The sequence below is a fragment of the Gopherus flavomarginatus genome, chromosome 7 (genome assembly GCF_025201925.1).
Source record: "Gopherus flavomarginatus isolate rGopFla2 chromosome 7, rGopFla2.mat.asm, whole genome shotgun sequence".
In the NCBI taxonomy this organism is placed as follows: Eukaryota; Metazoa; Chordata; order Testudines; family Testudinidae; genus Gopherus; species Gopherus flavomarginatus.
The window spans coordinates 98,594,157-98,615,415 of NC_066623.1; the positions used below are offsets into that span (position 1 = coordinate 98,594,157).

The window sequence follows — 21,259 nt, forward strand, 5'->3', positions numbered from 1 at the left end:
CCTGTAAAATGTCAAAAGCAGCTCTTCAGAGGTGTTTTGCATTTACCAATATTTAAAGCTATATCCTGAAAAGGAAATAATTCCATAATGGACCTTGACCCTTAGTACCTTCCATTCCAGACTCAGAACTTTCACTTCAGTCAATGGAAGTTTTGGGTGTCCAAAGAAGGTGGGATTGATCCATAATATGTTGGTGACAAACTAATACTGTTCATTCTTTTTGTAATGGTTCTGATTCAGTATCCTCTGAATTTCATGCAAAACTTAATGATCCCACTTCCATTGGAGTTAACAGCAAAACTTCCACGGATAACTTCAGAAGGAGCAACATTGGGCTCAGGTTGCATTAAGAGCTATACCCCAAAAGAGGCAATTATTTTCTTTTTCCTGTTAGTGGATATTCCCAATTATTTAACTTTCTTATGGAAACATCTGGCAAGTGGTTGCCTTCACAGTTATTGCCAGTAAGTCCTATGTCCAACCTACAGGAGCATAGCCAGGAATTGTGTCATTGTTAGGTCAAGTGATATTTTGGTTTGACGTAGTCAATGACATTTATTCCAGGAGATTAAACATATTTATGTATAATTTATTTATTTTATTATTTTAATAGTACAGGGAAACCAATGAATTCTTTCTAGAATACACTAGATTGTTTTTATTTTGTATTTATTTCTATAGTGCTAGAGTTGTGCATGACATTATCACTGAAGTAATTCTGAGGTTAAATTTCAAGCTAACATACGGGGCCACGTTCTCTTCCTAATTCAGGCCCCTTTGCACCACTCCAGAATCTGATTGTATCTGGGCACCTGTGAATTCCCTTAGTGTTAGGGTTTGAAGCTATCTACTTCACCCTATCTCCAGGAACTAGCATTTAGAGTGAGTCTAGCACAATAGGTATGAAATCCTGGCCCTACTAAAGTCACAGGCAAAACTCTGTTTGACTTTAGTGGGGCCAAGATTTCTTAGTTCATCATAACTTGTTACCTGACATGGCCCTGAGAAGATGCTTCAGATGGCAAGTAATACTTCAGAGAAGAAGCACAATCTTTCCCAGTAATAGAAAGGTCTGCAAAGGAGAAGATGGACATTTTTAAAAACATTTTTATGAGTCAGATCCTGTAAATTGGTTCAGTTCCATTGACTTCAATGGAGCTATGTTGATTTACATCAGATAAAGATCTGGTCCTATATTTTCCCCCAGTTCTCATACAATTAACAACTCATCACATCTGCACTATGGTACAGATACTGGGTTTCTTTCCCCTCTGCATGTGCACTAGTCCTCCTGTCCCTGCCAAAAGGAGTGCAGCTGTCCCACACAGTACTCCAGAGGTTTGGGTAGGCAGCTGAAACAGCAGCAGATTCTGATAGCTTTGAACCAGCAGCAATGTCCTCTGCAACAGGCAAATTCTCCTATAGGCACCAACCCATTATTGCCAGAATACAGCCACTTTGTGGCACCTCCGTGGCATACAGTGGTCAGAGTGGACTGGAATTTGGCTCATTGAGAGCAAGTACAGCCACAGTACTCACCTTTCATATCTGCCACATGCCCTGGTTGCACCAATAACATTAAATATACTGACCCAAATTCTGCCCCAATTTTTACTCTAGTTGTAGTTGCTTTTGCAGGTTCGTCATTGTATAGCATAACCATAGCACACTAAATGCCATTCTCATGAAGATTTACCAGGCAAATACAATTCATATTAGGCAGGCAAGTCATGATAAGGATAGCAGTATTTCTGCTCTCTGGCTCCCTGATTCATCTAACGTCCTTCCTCTTACGTACTTTTCCTGCAACAAATCTGACTTTCCCTAATATCACTATGTAAATTACACTGGCGCTCACTCACCAACGTGTAATTTATAGGACTGTGTACATTTGCTCTGAATTTGGCCCAGCATATTCCCTAACTGGTGTTTGTTGACATTAAATTACCAATCATACTAATATAAATTTACTGTTGAGCATACAATAAACTGTTTTTTAAAGAAGGAGTTTTAAACGAAACAAAATTCTATTTATGGGTAATAACAAAGCAAGCACAGTATTACCTTCTAGGTGTTGGCTAGTTCTAACACATTGTATAACCATTTGTCTGTACAAGGATATGTTGTTTTTCAGCATTTCTGCTGCTTCCACATTCACTGCATTTTCCAGTTCTGGATTAGAAAGCATTACCTGTATAAAAGTATAAACACAGAGAGAGAGAGAGAGGGAGGGAGAGAGAGTACAAATTGGTCTCTAAAACATCTATTCTGCACAGAACTCACAATCCATCAAAATTATTGATTTAATAGTTTTACAATGAATTAATAACAATCATACTGGTATGTTAAATTCAAAGCAAAAACAAGGCCACTTTGTGGCTTTGTTAGGATTGGGATTGGGCCCTTCATTTTGATTTTCTTAAAAAAGGTCATAACCTATGCTCCCTTCTTCCTGTTTTCTATCAGATTTTTGTATAATTCCAAGCAGACAGCCATGAATGATACATGACTGCCATTTGTTTTACTCATAACCAATATTAGGATGGCCACAAAAATCACGCATACATCGGGGGGCCATTTTCAGTCATGAGTGGAGGGCAGGATATCCTTCATAGTGATGGGAAAGACTTTAAAAAGGGGTAGGACTTGCTCCAAGGAGAAGGCTGTATGAATTTTTTTCTTGGAAGAAAAGGCAGTAAATTTGAAACACTGAGGCCTGTGTGTTAAAACTAAAGGTAGCTGCTTTGAGTTACTCACTAATCTCAAGACCTATGCCAACACTCATGATCAAGACTTTGACCATGAGATAATTCAGGAATTTAAAAGTAGAGCTATCAGCATTTTAAAAGTACAAAGAATCAAGCAGATTACACATGTCTTGAGCAGTGGCTTACTCAAGATAAGAGAGCATAAATCCAAAAGATCAAAGTAGCTACTGGTTAAAAATATTTAGCACTGGCAGCAGTTTCAATCATACTCATTCATTTATCTATCTGTCTTACTCAGAAGTAATGTGCTGCTAAATGAGACACCAGGGAACAAATACAGAAGTAAAAATAAATTAATGTTATTAAAAAAATATGGTTTACAGAATATATTTGCTGTGGCTCTGAAGCCATGCAGCCATTTGCATTTTTAATTTTAAACCAAATGAACAATCCTACATCACAGAATCAGTCTGCAAGTTTGAAATCCCTGTGATATAGGTAAAGTACATTTTAGTATTTTCTTTTATGAAAAGAGATTTAAATTGAGTTATTTACAATACTCTTTTCTTACCTGGATAGCGAGTAAAATGCTACTCATCGTTAACTTTCCATTCCACTCTTTAGGATTGTCTAGAAAATCTATACAAGGTCTCCCGGAATGTTGATCCACTGTATTGAATAAAATTGTTGTGTAACTTCAAAAGAATTTAGCAACATGGCTGTTGTATGCTAGAAGAACTATTGAGAGTTATTGTGTTTTATTTATTTATAGCTTTAAATTACTCAGACTATCTAGGTGTTGCATAGGGCAAATCAATGTAACTGGGTGTTTCTATCATTGTCACACTTGTCCACAGTCCCTCTGATTGTTCAATTAGATTATACTCTTACTTTATTTTTGTATGGTGTCTGTACAAAAGGGTCAAAACCCTGAGTGGAGCCTTTGGCATAGCTGCAATTCAAGTACTAAATAATAATACAGATTTACATTGATCATCATAGCAATTTGCTTTCTGTTTCTGAAGTGCACTGAATCACCAAAGTATCAAACTGTGGGCTAAACTCTCTTTTGAGTAGCATCAATGTATCCTTTCACTGGGGATGCAAAGGTATCACTGAGACTAATATTTGGCCCCTAGTGTATGAAGTGTATGAGTTTCCAGGACTAAAGCTGGCCACAAAAAATTCTCTTTCAAAGTTTGTTATAGAAATTACATAAAAAAGTATGTTAAAAGAATATTTACATTGCAAAGTCAAGCATTCAAAATTAGGAAATGCCAGATGTATGGTTACCTGTGCAATCTTTATCTGTCATTGAATCCCATTTCCCTTAATCTGTTTTTAAAGCAAGATAACTATTTCAAAATGAGTTATACTAGTATAAGGTTTGTGTGGACACATCTCGATTTTGGATAAACCTATCACTTCTGGCAGCCCTCCCATTGCCATCCCAAACTGCATTGCTTCACATCTGTTTACCTGTGTGTCCTCTACTGCTTCAGGGTCAGCTTGACTGGATGTCACCTCCTTTTAAATGCTGGCACACACTCGGATGCACCCCTTTACAATTTCAGCTTGTGGAAAGTTCACACTCCCACGGTCACATTCCCATAATGGCAGCCATGCATTGTGCTTCGGAGTGGGTCTGTCTAGAAGTCCTGGATCTCCTTGCCCTCTGGGGACAAGGACAGGTCCAGTCCCATTTTAGCAGCAGTCACTGTTACATTGATTTACAAGTGGCAATTGGAGCAAGAGTGGGAGAAGGGGCACTCACAGGACAAAGCCCAGTGTTGTGCTCAAGCAAAGGAGCTCCAGCAAAGTTACACCACCACTAGAGACACAAACAGGACCTCTGGTAATGCTCTCAGTACCTGCCCTTACTATGAGGACCTGTACTGGATTTTTGATGAGGACACTACCCATGAATCCCAGCATAGGGTTCTGGACAATTTGGCCAAGGCATCTGAAGGCATGAAAATGACCACAAACCCATTCAGGGGGCTATTCCCCTAGGCAGCCAAGATCTCTTTGGTACACCAAACCCTGAGGCAGAGAGAGCGCCAGAGATGCCCCCAAAACCCAGGTGAAGAGCCAGCCTGTCAGTGCTGTGGAGGTTACCTCTTCTGGTAAGAGTGATGTGCTGTATTACAATAGAAAGGTATAGGGGAATTTAAACAACTTTGTTCCAGCTACTGGCTAGGCACTGTAATGCTTGGCAAATGTGACCTATGATCCTCTCTGTCTGCTCAGCTTTTATTAACGCCTTTGATTATGTAGACTTCTTTCTTGCATTTCACTTTGTGCAGGATGGGAAGTTATGCATGACACAGGGGAAGCGGGAGCTCCTGCTTCAGTAGCATACACTTTCTCTTCTATCTAGGAAGGGACATGTGCTTGCATTTTCCCTAAGGGCATGCTGTGGCCAGAGAAAGCCCAGTTTTCAAATATATGAGTCTTAAGACCCAAATCCTGCATTTAATCAATGAATCCTGCATTTGGGCATTCGGGCACGAAAATGGAGATTTATGCACCCGTGGGACAACCTGAGCATTCAAATGCATGGTTTAGACATGGTTTATGAATCCTCTGCCTGAAAATTGCACACAGTTTTTGGGAGGGTTTGAACAAGGTTTCTGTTGGAGCAATGATAGTGCAGGGAAATAAAAGTCAAGCTAAACAAGTATCTGAAATATCTAACTACATGATCAGACAATTTCTCACATGGTCCTTACCATTGGGATGGAATGGAATGGTGTTAAATATCAGAGTTGGAGGGACACGATTGTACTCTTCAGTGTACATTATTGACAGCTGGAGAACAGCCCCTATTATGAGAAAGAGATTGGTATTAACTAAAATACTATCTTGTATTTAACAAGCACATCTGTGTTGCATTTGTCCAATGAAGGCTTTGTTGCTATAGGTTTTTTGTTTTGTTTTGAAAGTTGTGTTCCTTGTGCTAATGTTAACAAGTTCTGGAAAACAACAGGTGAAGCAGGATGCTTCACATTAGATAAAAATGCTAATTCTACATACACTTATTGGATTGCTGCATTATCATCATCAATTGAATTTAGTACCATTGAAGAATGTCAGATAAACAGGTCTGGAAGCTGAAATCAATTCACAGAACAGATACTCGATGTGCCACGGCACAGCAGGGCTGGAGTAAGGCAGAAGCACTATAAACCTACGCCTATTGTCCCAATTCCTGGAATAATGGGATTACACAATAACTCTCAATAGTTACATTAGTTACTCTACCTGTGCTGAGTAAATGTCAACCATCTACAGATAAAGCGGTTATTAGTGATTTCCTGAGACACAAGTCTCTTGGCTGGGATTTGAAATTCAATGCCTCCTATGAAAATTCCATCCCTTATTTTGTAAAATATTCACTTTGTTGTACATTGATTAACAATAAACATAATTTACAAAGTATTAATGTAGTTATGGAGGGGTACTGAAAACTAATGTGCAGCTAATAATGAAAAACCAGTCAAGTTCTGTATGCTTTCTTAAAACTGTTTGCATTATCAATTTTTTTAAATAGCCAGAAGGATGGATGGATAGACATAACATTACACACACACTACACTTATAAAATCACATGGTATAGTAAAATCTTTATATGTTACCTTCCCAAAGAGAATCCTTGAGTCCCTGGACTTCGGCTAGCCATTCCAGCAAATTATCCTTTGTAGGAATGACAAAGATGCCCTAAAACAAAGGTATAAAACGAAGATAAAGTGAGGAACATGATGAACTTGACATGTTCCCTTAAAAAATACTTGCTTACTTTTTAAGTTAAAATTAAGAGTTGTGAGAATTAGTTAATTAATGTTTCTAGAGCACTTTGAGACCCTTGGATGCATGAAAATACTACGTGGAAGCATGAAGGATTCTTATGAAACCTAACAATAAAAATAAGCATATATATAAAATGTAGTCATAGTCCTTTTCAACCTGGCTTTTTTGGGAAACGTGGATGGGTAGGAAATACAGCATATTGCTACAGTAGATGATATTTTTATGAAAAGATAACAGCCAAGCATCATCAGCTAGCACTGGATTTGAACTGTCTGTTTAAAGGCAAATGACTCTATATACTAGTTTTCAGGCCCAGAGCCAGCCAGTCCACATGAATATTTTGTTTTACATTTTTGTTAAATAGTTCACTTGCCACTTGAATTTTGGTGGACTCTGACACCAAAATTCCTTTCCCAAGTTCCCTTAAGGGTTTTTTGTGCACACTGCAGAAGTACCAATGGGGCACTTAGAAAAACAATGTGAAGCTAACCAGAAGTCAGTGGGATTTTTGCATGCATATGGGGACTGTAATATCAGGGCCTCCATTTGGATTCTTATTACATTTCCTCTAATTACCAATGAAATTCCAAAAGAATAAAGCTCCACTATTATGAAACAATGTACAGTTTTAGGTCATTAAATTACATCTGATGATCTGTGGAATTAACTTTGAAAATTAAAGATATTAGGGTTAATCCCCCCTTCCAATTCTCCCCCTCCCAAAAACAACCACCACCACCCAAGAATTATATGTCTACACTGGAGCTGGAAGGTGTAGGTTCCAGCTCAAGTAGACATACCTGCACTACCTCTGATCAAGCTAGCTTGCTAAAAATAGAAATGTAGAAGCAGTGGTGCAAGAGGTGGGACTGGCAGGCTGCCCAAGTGCAATTCTGGTCAAGACTGTAGGTATGTGCTCTGTATATAATTTTGTGGTTTTACTTCTTGTGCTGAGAAGGGGTGCGGGAAGTAGGGTGACCAGACAGCAAGTATGAAAAATCGGGATGGGGTGGGGGAGGTAATAGGATCCTATATAAGAAAAAGACCCCAAAATCGGGACTGTCCCTATAAAATCGGGACATCTGGTCACCCTAGCGGGAAGGGATGCTAACACAAAATGGGGGAAAGCCAGGCTCAGGATGTAAAAAAGATGCCAGCTGCATGTTAATTAGTTATACCCAGCTTAGATATTGGAAGTATACAAAGATACTACTCACAAAAATGTTGGCTTCTTTATACTCCAGATATTCTCTTTCCAACAAGAAGTAAGCTCTGGAATGCATAGCAATAAGAGAACTTGTGCAGGACTCTTTCTCTCTCGCCTTCCCCCACAATATAGTTCTTGCTTCACAGAGGCTGTCGTCTTGCAAAAGGGCAGGTGATCCTCCCACCCTAATTCCTGCCTCACAGCGGTTAGTGGCTTGTGCACATAATTTCTAAGGGGTTTGCATGGAGTTTAAAGAGGCTAATGGCCTTGAGCTGAAATCCAAAAGGGTCAGTCAGAGCTAAAAGCACCACACAGAGCTGGTGAACGCTGAGTAGCAGAGGCTAAACAAACCCAGCTAAGGAGCTTATTCCTGATCCATTGAATTTTCTTATACGGTTGGAGAGTGTCTATAGGAGGAGAAGGAGCGTCAGGGCAGCTGGGAGCCCTCCCCAGCACATAGCAGAAGTACAATAGGCTGGACTCTGTGTATAGCGTTACCCAGCAACACACTCCTTGGTCTGCTCAGTTGGTAAGGCTATAGCTTTGTTCCCTGCCCAGCCAATCACAGGAAGTCTTAGTTCATTAATCAGCTTGCCCCAATCAGAAGTGGCCTTTCACCCAGCACTTAAAAAGGCAGTTCCCCATGGCTGCAGCTGCCATGACACTAGAGGCAAAGCCTAGAGGCCAAGCCATGACTCTAGAGGCAAAGGTCAAGTCCTGACATTAAAGGCTGAACATGAGCCTAGGAAGATGCCCTTATGTGGCATCCATCTTCCTGGGTTGAGAATTACCTGGGCAAAGGGCTGCTGGAGGCTGGCTTTGTCCCTGGTTTTTTTGGAAGTGTCATCACGAGTTTTAAAGATTGGGGAGTTTTATAGACTAAAAATCACACACACACCACTTATAGTCTGTACCACTGAATAAAACTATGTCTGGTTACAACTCCACCAGCTCCCACACTTATCTTGAAGTGCACCCCTTTGCCCAAGCCAGATCTGGTTGCCTGATTCACAAACACCTCAGTCCCAAGCATCTGGGTCAACGTGAATGGAGACGAATTTTAAAAAATGTTGACTCCAGAGAAATTCAGCAAACCCTTCATTGCCAGAGGGAGGGAGATATTAAAAATCTGCCTGTGCTATGAATAGCACTGACAGAGCACTTTCTCTTCTCAGATCTGATCATACTTTAATAAGGGTTAGGTATCACTGTCCCCAGAGGGAGAGGAAAAGCAGCTTGCCTAAGGTCACATACTGAAACAGGGCAGAGTTCAGGATACAACTGCTTTCTCCTGACCCCCAAAGTCCTGTAGTTTGACTGCTTTGCAATGCTGCCTCCTTTCCAGCATTAGCTCTGGAATGAGAGACGTTTAATACAGCAGCCAGCTGATTACAGAAAATAGTTTCTCTAACATCTGGGCAGAATCTGTTATAGCTAAATTTAATATTTTCATATTTATTTAATAAATACATTAATAATGGCCATACGGTTGGCGGTGGGGTGAGGGATAATCCTTCCTTAATTAAAAATGGAGAATTGGCATCATGTTGGATATAGCTTGCTAAAGGCCCAGTTCTCCAACCTTTACTCAAGCAAGGACAGTCCTATTGACATTATCTGAAATAAGGCTACTTCTAGGAATAAATTGTGCAAGATGGGGCCCTCAACATTACAAAACCCTCTGGGTTTACCAGTGCTCTGCACATGTAATATCAGAAAATAATTTGGCTGTTTTGTATCCATATGATTGGGATCAAATGTAGTTGTTGTCTCTAGCATAGGAGGATAATCAGAATCCCAGAGATAAAGCATAAAAGCTAGGTGTGTCATTAAGACACTGCTGGTGCTGGGGAGAGATAGGAAGAAGGGATAATGGTAGCAGGTCCTTGAGACAGTGTGTTTGCTTAGATACAATGCTCCCAGGAATGACTGGGTGAATGCCCAGAATGGCTACATCTGCTATTACTACATCCTTTTGCAAGGGGCAGTGTATGTTTTCCACACTGTCCAGAAGCTGGCCCAGATGTTCTGACCAGCATGTAGAAATCTAAAATTCCTTGCACATATTATTGTACCTTCTTTGCACTGATACTGATGTTAGGTTCCCATAGTCTTGTCACACCAGGGGCCTGATCCTGCACAAGATGTTAAGGAATAAGGAGAAGATCTTCACACACATACATACCCTAAAATAGACTATGATTAAGTAGAAATTCACTGAAAAGAATTGTCTCTAGAGTTCTTCTTGAAATGTCAACTATGTTTTAGGGGCACAATCATCTCCTCCTGCAGAGAAACATCTAGGAATGGATGCTGAGGCCAGGAAAATCTGAATTACTGCTTTGCCGTTCCTCTATGACTGGTCTCTCTCAGGAGGGGGATTTGGAATGTGTAAGGGAGGATCTGCAAACAGAAATTTAAGAGGTGAGTTGGTCACAATCTCTAAATACCTACATGAAGAGGGGATTTCTGATGGTTCAGGCCTCTTTAATCTAGCAGACAAAATCATAACAAGCTCTAATGGCTGGAAGTTGACTCCAGAGAAATTCAGACTGGAAATAAGATGCACATTTTTAGCAATGAAGGTAATTAACCATTGGAACAATTTACCTAGGGATGTGGTTGATTTTCGGTCACAAAGTCATTCAATCAAAGGTTGGATGGCTTTTTAAAATATAGGCTTTAGCTAAACCAGAAGTTATAAGCTTGATGCAGGAATCGCTTGTTGAAATTCTGTGGCCTGTGTTGTACAGGAAGTCAGATTAGATGACTATAATGGAATGGTCCCTTTTGGCTTTAAAAATCAAGAAGTTATCAAGGCAGAAGTATCCATGAAAGAATGTCCCTCAAGGAGGTCGTTCTCATTCTCCCCAGTCATCTGGCAGCCTAATGTCTAATTTGACTATTGATTGTTGCACAGAATCCCAAAATCCAGTCCCAATGAATCTGTGTGATATTATTCCTTCTGTAAAAAGGAGCCAGAAATTAGGGACAATGCCCTGGAGCCAGCACTTTCCACCTTCAAGAGTCCCAGATCTGCTCAAAGTTCATGTCACTGGTACTTGTAGAAGTTGTAAAGGTGATTGGGAACCAAATATTATCCAATATAATTGTACTTTTTCAAAATATTATTGCATCTATGTATATCTTTGTAATGTATGGAAATCAGTTACAACGTGTGTGTGTGTGTATAAACACATATGCATATGCATTCCAAGCACTTTTAATGTTTGCTGAACTCATTTACTTCTTATGAATCAAACAGATGGTTTCAGTTTTATTTAGACTCTTTGAATGATCTCAAAAAAACAACATTTTCTTAACCCAGTCTACAGATTAAAGCAATGCAATGTGCTGCTCTGATGATACAACTTTGGGTACACTGGTTATCCAACAGCAGTCTGTGTAGCTGAATTTCCCCCAATGAGCAGAGATTCTCATTTAGAGCGGGGTCTGGAACACTAAACCTCAATTAACTCAGCTACTAAAAGTATTTTAGACACTGTTCTACAGTGTGTTGCACAGATAAACAGAAAATAAAGGACACCACATATGCTTTTAATAATTCCAATTTAAAATCAACTTCCCCCCTTCATCTTAAAGACCCTTTTGGTGTATAATCAGAAGATTGTGACTCTCTATTTTTAATAATTTTATATTACCTCAGTAATATAACTGTCCTAAAACATACTAAATTTTAATCTTTAAAGATCAAACAGGAAGAAATACAATTGGTTATATGTTGAGTGACTTAGAAGTGATAAGCTCTATCATTAAAAAAAAAAGCCTATAGGAGGGTAAAAATTACTTGTGATAGTCCATGGACACTATATTCTGGAATAGAGAGGTTTGTAGGCCCACCATAGCCATTGAAGATACAGCCAGAGGACAGAGTGCTCTCAGAGAACCCATAGATATGGCTTGCATGATTACAGGCTGTAGGACTGGTTCCTATCATAAAACCTTCTTGGTTAAGCAGTGCTCTGTAAGCAGAACATCGGAAAATCATTCATTTCCTTTTGATCAGGTAAAATGTGGTCATTCATTCCAGAGCAAGTACAGAGAAGACAAGGGGACAAAGGTGCAAGCATACATACCATCTATCTGTAGCTCTCCATGTACTGTGATGCGTGTCAGTGCTTGCTCAAGAGGGAACTAAGATGCTGGCTGCAGAAAATAGCGTCCGCAGTCAGAGTTGTTAGAACAAGAAGGTTGCTCAGGGTGCTTTAACTTAGTTATGTTCCATTTTTGTAACACAGCTAGTGCTTCTGTGTTGGGAACAATGCTGCCATCCCACGTCTTCCACACAGAATCGCAGCTCTGCTGGTTTTCCACAGAAGGGCTTCTGTTCTGTGAGCCCAGGGGTGAGCATGATAGCTCTCAGGGCACCCTTCTGTTCCCTGAGCATAGTAGGGACTTGGCAATTCAGATGTTAAATAAATGCATTTTTGGTAAACTCAGTTAAAATGCTGTTTTTTTTATAGCAAATCAAAAACATGTTCAACTAATTAGTTTTTAAGCATCCTGAAGCTAAAAAATAGCTTATCCTCTTTGAACAATGATTTAATTTCTCTTTGTACTGGAGTTTAAACCTGTTCTGTCATAAATCCCAGTATACATAACAGTACCCTTTGCAAAGACATTCATACAAGATTGTATTTCCCATCCATACGCATCTGAGAACCAGCTCTCACCTGAGGCATGAAACACACTAAACACTTGCTGCAAGGGAAAGACTCTCATTGACTTCAATGGGTTTTGAATCAAGTCATGAAGAGACCAAGAAGAAAACTGGCTCCTTGCAAGACAGTCCATCCTTCAGGATTAACCTGTGAGCCATATGTAGATTTTCCACCCTCCCATCTTGCAGTTCTATCACATGCATAATTGATTACTGAAATCTAAGTATCATGTATAAACTGTTAATCCATCAATATGTTTCACTGGTTATTGTAAGAGATTCACAGATTTCCAAGGACAGAAAGGACCACTATGATCATCTAGTCTGACCACTAGAGTAATGCAGGCCATAGAATTTCCCCAAAATAATTCCTAGAGCATATCTGTTAGATGATGCTAAAGTGATAGATATGTCAGTGCTCTACACCTTGAATCAACATGGCACAATGATGCAAGCTGCAATCTCTCAAGCATTTTTCAAGCCAATTGTCTTAATACAGGTCCTGTGAGGAGGCAGAGTTGCCTTCGAGATTCTCAAAAATATAGGGCCACATATAGGGCAAAGGGCCACATATCTCCCGCTAAGTGCCAGGGGCGTTCACTGCCCATTGGATTCAATGGAAGTTGAGGGAACTCAACATCTTGTAGTATTGGTCCAAATTGACCAGTATAACAGTACTTATAACAGCACTGAAGTATGAATATACAAATACCATCTGCAGTACTTTGAGTTAGGTGAGCTTTTTAAAATTCTCTTGATGACCAAAGGTAACAGAATAATACTGAAACAACTAGCAAATGTAGTAGGGATATTCTAAACCTGTAAATGCTTGCACGATTTCATTCATGCAAGGCACTAATGGACTCTTCTTTGGTTTACTATTAAATATTTCAGGCCCTGCAATACACATTTAGCAGTTCTTGTACATCCAAGTCTTCCAACCCAGTTTTCTGTGGAATAGTTCTCTGCTACATCAGCAGTTTTCATTCTGTACAAACTTGCCATAATTAATCCTTATCTGCGGAGGATATAGTAATGTGAACCCCCATTTTGACATGCATTTTGGCCTTTAAACACAAAAAGTTTTCTATTTATGTAAAGACAGACTAATTTGGGAAGGATGAGATGCCAGACTGAACAGACAGTATCTTGCCCTCTCATGTCACAATTCTTAAGTTTTATTTCCAAACCTCCAAAGATTCACAAACAACTATAATAGTTCTTTGGAGGAAGTTGCCATGCTGATTCTACCATTAGAAAGTCTCTAAAATTTTCTCTTCCTTTTTCTGTGATGCAAAAACCATATTTGGTTCTTTGAATTTCCACCCAAACAGGAATTCCCAACATTCTGATACTTTTTGGCAGTTTAATTTCCACATTATCCAATTTATTTGTAGTTTTTCTTTTTAGCTCCCAAGTGAATTCTTGTCTCTCTGTTTTAGCGTTCATTAACTCACTGCAAGCTATGAGACAAGTCTAGGATTTGAGTCCCAGAATTCACAAACTTCATTCACCAAGGGGAAAAAAGCTCTGCTTGAGGGTTTACAGGCTTTCTGCTCAAAGCAGATCTTACATTTCGTAACAGCTGTAAGTGTATATGATTCTTTGACAGATCTCTGCTGCGGATAACCTTCTAGTAAAAAAACTACATATAACTGTGAGTGGGTGGGAGTTGTAGTTAATGTATTTCTATGCAAAACCAAAAAGTATGTGAAAGATTTTTTTCAAGCCTGCCATTGCTGCTCCAGTAGGCACATTTTCGAACTGGTATGTGTAAAGCTATGCACTTATATCCATAGGCACCTAAACAAGCGATATGTTAATTGGGGTAGTAAGCATTTGCAGCATTATTATGTGTACATTTTTGCTTATGTGTGGTTTATACTTGATTTCACAGCAGTTTTTGATATGACTGTTGGTAGTTGTTTTAGCAACTAAGGGACATAGACAGCCTGCTGTGGTGTATGTCAGATGCATGATAGGAGTACACCAGTTGTGATGGACTAGCTAACTAGGGACTTTCTCTTGTCATGTGGACATTACATTCTTCTCAAACCAACGAATCTAGTAGTAGTAGTAGGTGGCAGGAGTTGTTATGAGGATGCTCTTGGTTTCTTCATACCCACATTCACTGTGGGCATTCATTTGATAATAAGCAAAATTAAGAATCTTGGTATCACTTTCAAACATGCTTTTTACATGGAGAGCCATGTGCCAGCCACAGTAAAAGGCGTTTTTTTTTCAAGTCACAGCTTTGTGTTATTTATTGAAGATTTTATAACAGCAACATAACTCCAGTACCACAGGGCTTAATTGTCTGCATGCATTTTCCTTTGTACTTGAAACAGATGCCAGTAAAGTGGCAGATTGACTTCAAGATGGCACTGGTGTTTTTTCAAGCCCTTAATGCATAGGGCAAGAAACCTCCAGCTGAAACCCTGGTGAAAATTTTAGTTTCCACTTTCTCAGCATGTTTGAGGCTTAGGATGCATAAGATGTTTGCAGTGATGCAACTACTTAATAAAAGGGTGGGAGAAGAGTGGGGAGAAAAGTGGAAACCAGGAAGGAGAATGCATTCATCTTGCATTGAGCAGGATATCAACAAGATAGTAAAAAAAAACCAGGTGTGTGAGTCACATGTGCATGAGAATGTGATCTTCCCAAACATTTTCATATTACTAATGAGATGACAGTTTGTTACGTATGGGCACAGAGATAAAAGTTTGATCAAGGGACACAAAACTCCAGTGTTCAAAATATTACTTTTCTAACACTTAGAGTTTGGAGCAATAGTAGCCTGCAGCCAGGTGGAAGTTTGGTATAGATGGAATTAGTGATTGATTTTGCTTCAAATACAAAACTTCACCTTAAATACAGCAAACGTCTTAATTGCAATTCAGATCTGAATACAATTAACCTGGAAATGACATGTCAGCTCTGTGGGCTCCGTATACATGAAATATTGAAGACCTGGTCATAAAAGTATTTATTGCATAATTATTAATGGGGTTCTTGTTGCACACATACGCCCAGATCCTCAAAGGTATTTAGGTGCCTAACTCCCACTGAAATCAATGGGGGTTAGGAGTCAAAATACATTTGAAGATCTGGGCTATACATCCCCACGCGTACACACTGTGCAGAGCTTTTGCATGCATGCAGCACTGAAGTCTCACTTAAGACCTTAACAAGAAGCTTATTAAATGGTATGCTGGAGTTCTATTCCAGGGTTGAACTTCACCGACAGAGAATAGCACAGAATGCATTATTTTCTCAGTGTAATTGTATTATTGCTGTCTTTTTAGTATCTCCCCAAAATATCTGCATGGTCAGGTTTTAAATAAAGTTTAAAGATTCGGATATTTCCACATCAATTGTCATAAAATATGATGTGCAAACCCCTGCTTGTTTTACTCAGGTGATGAGGTGTTCTGGCTTTTAATAGACTCCTTGCTTGAGTAAGGTGAGCAGGATTTGGCCTTCCATCAGATTAGGTTTTCCAAATACCCATTATACCAAGATTCAGGAAATACTGATTTTAATATTAAAACAATGTTTTAATAAACAGCAGCATAAAATAATCAGTGTTTAATATCATCTCTGGTGTGTGAAATACAAAAATGCACATATCTTCAGTATAAAATAGTCTTTGGCATTACAGTTTCATGCTTGCCTATTTGAAATGCCCATAATTAATAAATCAATCATCAAGTAATACAGTGATTAAATGCATGCAGTGAAAACAAACAAAAACAAAATATATGTATAAGGTAGTGGCTGAATATCACCATAATATATTTCAAGAACATCTACAGCAGGTTAAAAACAAAAAAGAAACAGACCAATATATAAAATGCAGCGATGTATTTCACTTCTGCTATACAAAACACTTTTGTGCAAAAAGATGTGAAAAATAAAGTCATATTATACAACCTTGTCAACTGAGCAAAGGATTGTTTTAATTGTGTGGACACAAAAGATATTATTTTAATACAAACAACATTGTGAAAAGATGTAATGTACATAGTACTTCTGTAAATCATTAAAGTGGTTTCAAAATGAATAATCTAGATTGATTATACCTGAATTAATTTCAGTAATAATACAAATGTCATTTTTCTAAGTAAAAAGTTAACTTTAATTCACATTATTTTAACTGATAGACAAAGTTGCCATAAATGTTTTCAATCCTTGATAGAATGTGGATTTCCCATTTTTAGGGGTTTCTGGAGTCATAGTCACTGAAATTATGTACTGCTTTGAAACAATAAATACTTCTTGGGAAAACTGATTGTCTCATATAAAATTGTGGTTTGAAGCTTTTTCATTAAACAGTTGCATAGCAACAAAAGGATACAAAATTTCTGTTATAACTACACATATAAAATTATGAAATGTTAACTTTGAACCAGTTGATTCATGCTCTGAAATTAAAATTCTTAATTTAATCTCCTTTAAAGGCAATTTCTTATAACTCCATCTATTTTTAGCAGACATTACCAGATTATTTTAGTAGCCTGTGAGTTGATAAGTCATTCTACTGAATGTCAGGACATTTTATGCAGTTTTCTGGTTTAAATATTAACTCAGACTCTCACCTCGGGTGAAAAACAAAAACCTACCTGAAATAATTAATCCAGCCATCAGATGTCAACATTGAGTCACATATTTGAAATACCACTCCTGACTGAAAAAAACCTTACAAATGTTTAAACTAGCTATTGGAAGTGAATTGCATACCCAATAAATCTCTGAATATTTGCATCTCTTAAAAAAGTGATTGACAAATATTAAAATGTTTTCAGAATAATAAAGTTTCCATGATATAAACCATATTAGAGCTTTAAACAGCTGTGACAAAGTGTATGATGGTCATCACAAAGATTTTTTTTGTTTTTGTCCCTTATTGAAATAAACATTAGTTTGGTACTTAAAAAAATGTCTGTTCACATTGTTGCGTGTTAATACTACAATGATTTTTATCTGGTTGGTGTCTGCCTATCCTGTTAAACACAGTTAAACTTCACAGAAGATACTTGTTGCAAAAGTCTGTTAAACAACCAGAAAAATCTTTAATAAAATATTTGAATATAAATCTTTTCTACTTCTTTCTAATTTGTACTGTAAATAGTTATATGCACAAAGGCCTGACTTATTTACAACTCTGCAGAAATCATAGATTCATTAGGTCCATGAATATTGGGGTCTCCTAATAAGGATGACTGTTTAGAGTCAATTTTATATGGTTTCTGAGTTTTATTTCCAAAAACTGTTACACCAATTCCACTTGGATGACTTGGAATTGACATATGAGATAGCAAAGGTATATTTGCATCCTGATTGGATCCTGAAGAAGGCAAGCTAGTCACATGACCTGTGCTAGTTGATCCACTTGCACTGCTTGGCGAACGGCTCTTTGGAGGTGGACAGTGCTGAATTACCCTGGGTGGGCCCGGTGGTTGGTAGTGGGCAGCTGGGAAAGCAGCATATCCTGGAGGAATCGGGTATCCATTGATTGGAATAAATCGCTGGTTTTGAGGTATTGGTGGTCCAATGAACCCAGCAATTTGGCCTTGTGGTATGCCCTGTGCTGGAAACATGTAATTAGGGTATCTAGGATTACTTAGGTTACTAACTGGGCTTGCACTGAGTGAAGTTGTTTGAGTGGTGGCATTTCCACCAGAGGGAGTAGTAGAGCTAGTGTGACTTGAAAGTCCCTCCCAGGAACGCAGCCTGGCATGGATATCTTTAAATCTTGGCCTCCGAGATGGAAGATCATGCCAGCACTCTGTCATCAAGCTATACATTCTAGGAGGACAGTCTTCAGAGCATGGTAATAACTGTCGTTTCCTGACCATCTCTATGACTTCTTGATTACTAAATCCGTAATATGGTTGGAGTCCAAAGCTGAAAATCTCCCATAAGACCACACCAAAGGACCAAATATCTGAATCAGAAGAGAACTTGCCATACATAATTGCTTCTGGTGGCATCCAGCGAATCGGCAATAGGGACTTACTTTGAACTCTGTAATAATCTGCTGAGTATATTTCTCTTGATAGTCCAAGGTCTGAAATTTTCACATGAAGTTGTTCTCCAATTAAAATGTTGCGAGTAGCAAGGTCTTTATGGACAAAAAAATGACTGGATAAGTATTCCATTCCTGCTGCAATTTGAACTGCAATATGCAGGAAATCCCCATGGTCCAGACTGGATTTGACAGTACCGTCCTCATCACTGCTACACCCAACATCTGAATGTGGCGATCGCATGATAAGGAATTCATGGAGGTCTCCCTGATTCATATACTCAAAAAGCATGCAGACGGGTTGTTCCTGAGTCACAACACCTAGGAGACAGACAATGTTAGGGTGATGAAGTTCTGCCATAAGAGATGCTTCTTGCTGGAATTCTGTCCACTGCTGAGGATTGTTAAAGTCTTTTAATGTCTTGATAGCAACAAGCTGAGCATGATCCATGCCTGGAAGATAGAGATGCCCCTTGTAGATTTTTCCAAGAGCACATTCACCCAGTTCTTCCATGAAACGAACAGCAGAAAGAGGTAACTCCTTAGCTTTGCTCTGTTGAAACAGCAAATCAAAGACTAGGTTATAATAATAGGGTCAAAAAGGTACCTAAATTAGAGACCTATTCTCTCAGCAAGGCCACAGACCTGCAGCTCCCTGCAATAGTATCTATAACTCAAATGGCAGTAGAAATACCGTGCTTCTTCTGTGTAGGGAGACCAGACAGGGAAGAAGCCATTTAGGGACACTCTACATTGTTGATCCAAGCTCTGTAGTGGCTCCGTCCACAGGAGTGTGGGTTGCCACCACTAGCAGAGATATTGCTGTGACCACATTGCAGAAGTATTGGGAGCCTGGTTGAGGCTGGGGATTCCAATACTCTAGGACCCATGCAGTTCCTCACTGAATGCTTCTTTACTCCTGCTGTGTATGAGGGAGGAGGAGGATTTTCCTGTACCAAAATGAAAAATAACTTTCCATCCTTTACACAAGACTGCAGGTGAACAAAGACTGAATATAGGATCGGTTATGGTCACAGTGCAGCAAAGAACTTCAACATGGACTTAATTTTAATCACATGACTAGTCCCAATGATTGCAGCTGGGCTACACACATGCTTAAGTCCAGCTTTAAGAGACCAGGGCATATAATGTTAGGTGCAAATTAAAGTTTTAACTCTGACCTAGGACTCAGTTAAGTTTCATCCTAGAGTTAGTTAGTTAACCCCTTGGGGTACAAAAGAGATTAGTTCTCTGTACACTTGAGGGAGTGCACAAGCTCTCCCCCACCCCCTCAAAAAAATCAAGGAAGTAGAATCAGCTGGGAAAACATCAGACTATGGTCAAAGGAGAATAGAAACAAGGGCCAAATCTTTTTCAAACTTGATTGCCTAACTTAGGCAGGTACATCCATATTCAGACACTTAAATAAGTGAACTTATTTTTAGAAGTTAATGTCAGTGGGTGCTCAGCACCTCTGAAAATCAGGTCACTTACTGAGATGCCTAAATTATGGACTTGGTAGCCTAATGGTAGGCACCTGAGTTTGGAATCCACATACAGTAAAACTGTGTAGTCAGAAACATCAGCATTTGCTTTCCTGGAATATTGTCAATGCAGTTTTTTGCATGAGTAATATGCAAAAATTGACATTAAAAACAATTTTAAAGTTACATACTCACAGTAAATGAATTCTAGTTATACTGACCACTTACAAATTTTAGATAAATATTTCATAAGGAAAAAAATAAAATCATAAAGACATTTAAATAAGCAGCCAGTAGACTGTATGGTGATGGCAGGAAATTAGCTGTATTGTTGAAGAACAGATGGTTTATATTATATAAATCCTTTAGGCTAAAACTTGTTTAGGTCTGGCATATTGTAAATTATATTTTAGTAATGAAAGTGAAATGACCTCTGTCTGACCTCAGGCAGGGTTTGTCTGTTTGAACCAACATAGTGGAAAACTATGAAAGAAAATGAAGTCATAAAGTTTTGGCAGGAGGGGCTCATTTCACGTTAAGCGGTTATAAATCTGCTTAGTTTTTGTTTGACAAGTATTTGTCATACAGTGGTGTACAAAGTGTAAAGAAGTGTAAAATACATACGAGGCATCACGCCAAAGTAAACCAAGTACAAAGGGAAAATACAAAGAATGAAGCCCACTGCTTCTATCTCTTTATCAGTTGCTTCCATTAGTTGAATGACAAGATGGACTCAGTTTATTATATTCTCTAAGGCAATTAAGTACCTTAAAACTGAAACAGGCTTTTGGTTTAAATGTTAACATTTTCATTTGGAAGAGTAAACACACATCAACCTCAGTATGAGCTAGAACGTTTTTAACCAATGTTGACATTGGTATTGGATACAATATTTTAAAATAGAATTCTACTTCCTTTCTTTTTTAAAATTTTGTTTGAAAGGCAGCCAAAACAGTTGTGTCAGTGGGACAGCCAGCTACTCTCCCAACAGGAAAATATACAATCGTCATAAATGAAATCAGGTGGTTTTTGCAGCATATCATTTTAAACATGAAAAGAAAACACTGTGGTCTATATTTCCAGACATTTACGGGCAAGACACTTTGCCCACGCTGTGTGCGTAAAGCATTAATATGTTGGTGGTCAGGAGTAAAACCTGAACCCCACTAAGTCAATCGCAAAACTCCCATTGACTTCAGTGGGGCCAGGATTTCCTCCCAAGTACCTAATATAAAGAAAGGACTAAGATTCAAAATTTGGATCCAGTGAAGGGGAGGTTTGGACATGGGGTTTGGGTTTGGTAATCTTTAATCTAAAGTATACTGTACTGAACACTAGATT

General features: G+C 38.7%; 2 protein-coding genes across 5 annotated transcripts in view; both read right to left on the reverse strand.

Annotated features, from left to right (window-relative positions):
* UBE2U (ubiquitin conjugating enzyme E2 U) overlaps positions 1–8,182 on the reverse strand; it is a 72,479-nt gene extending 64,297 nt beyond the window's left edge. For all 3 annotated transcript variants that reach the window (XR_007775436.1, XM_050962066.1, XM_050962065.1), the window contains exons 1-6: positions 7,736–8,182; positions 6,347–6,428; positions 5,441–5,533; positions 3,280–3,377; positions 2,065–2,191; positions 991–1,072 (exon numbers count right to left, since the gene is read on the reverse strand). Coding sequence is in view for 2 of the 3 variants with exons in the window: in XM_050962066.1 (XP_050818023.1) it covers positions 991–1,072; positions 2,065–2,191; positions 3,280–3,377; positions 5,441–5,533; positions 6,347–6,428; positions 7,736–7,801 (548 nt within the window). In the remaining variant the exon portion in view is untranslated. The remainder of the gene's footprint in view (positions 1–990; positions 1,073–2,064; positions 2,192–3,279; positions 3,378–5,440; positions 5,534–6,346; positions 6,429–7,735) is intronic.
* A 7,760-nt stretch (positions 8,183–15,942) lies between these two features.
* Positions 15,943–21,259, reverse strand: part of ROR1 (receptor tyrosine kinase like orphan receptor 1) — a 271,372-nt gene continuing 266,055 nt past the window's right edge. For both annotated transcript variants that reach the window (XM_050961985.1, XM_050961986.1), the window contains exon 9: positions 15,943–18,987. In XM_050961985.1, coding sequence (XP_050817942.1) covers positions 17,563–18,987 — 1,425 coding nt within the window. In that variant the 3' untranslated portion in view covers positions 15,943–17,562. The remainder of the gene's footprint in view (positions 18,988–21,259) is intronic.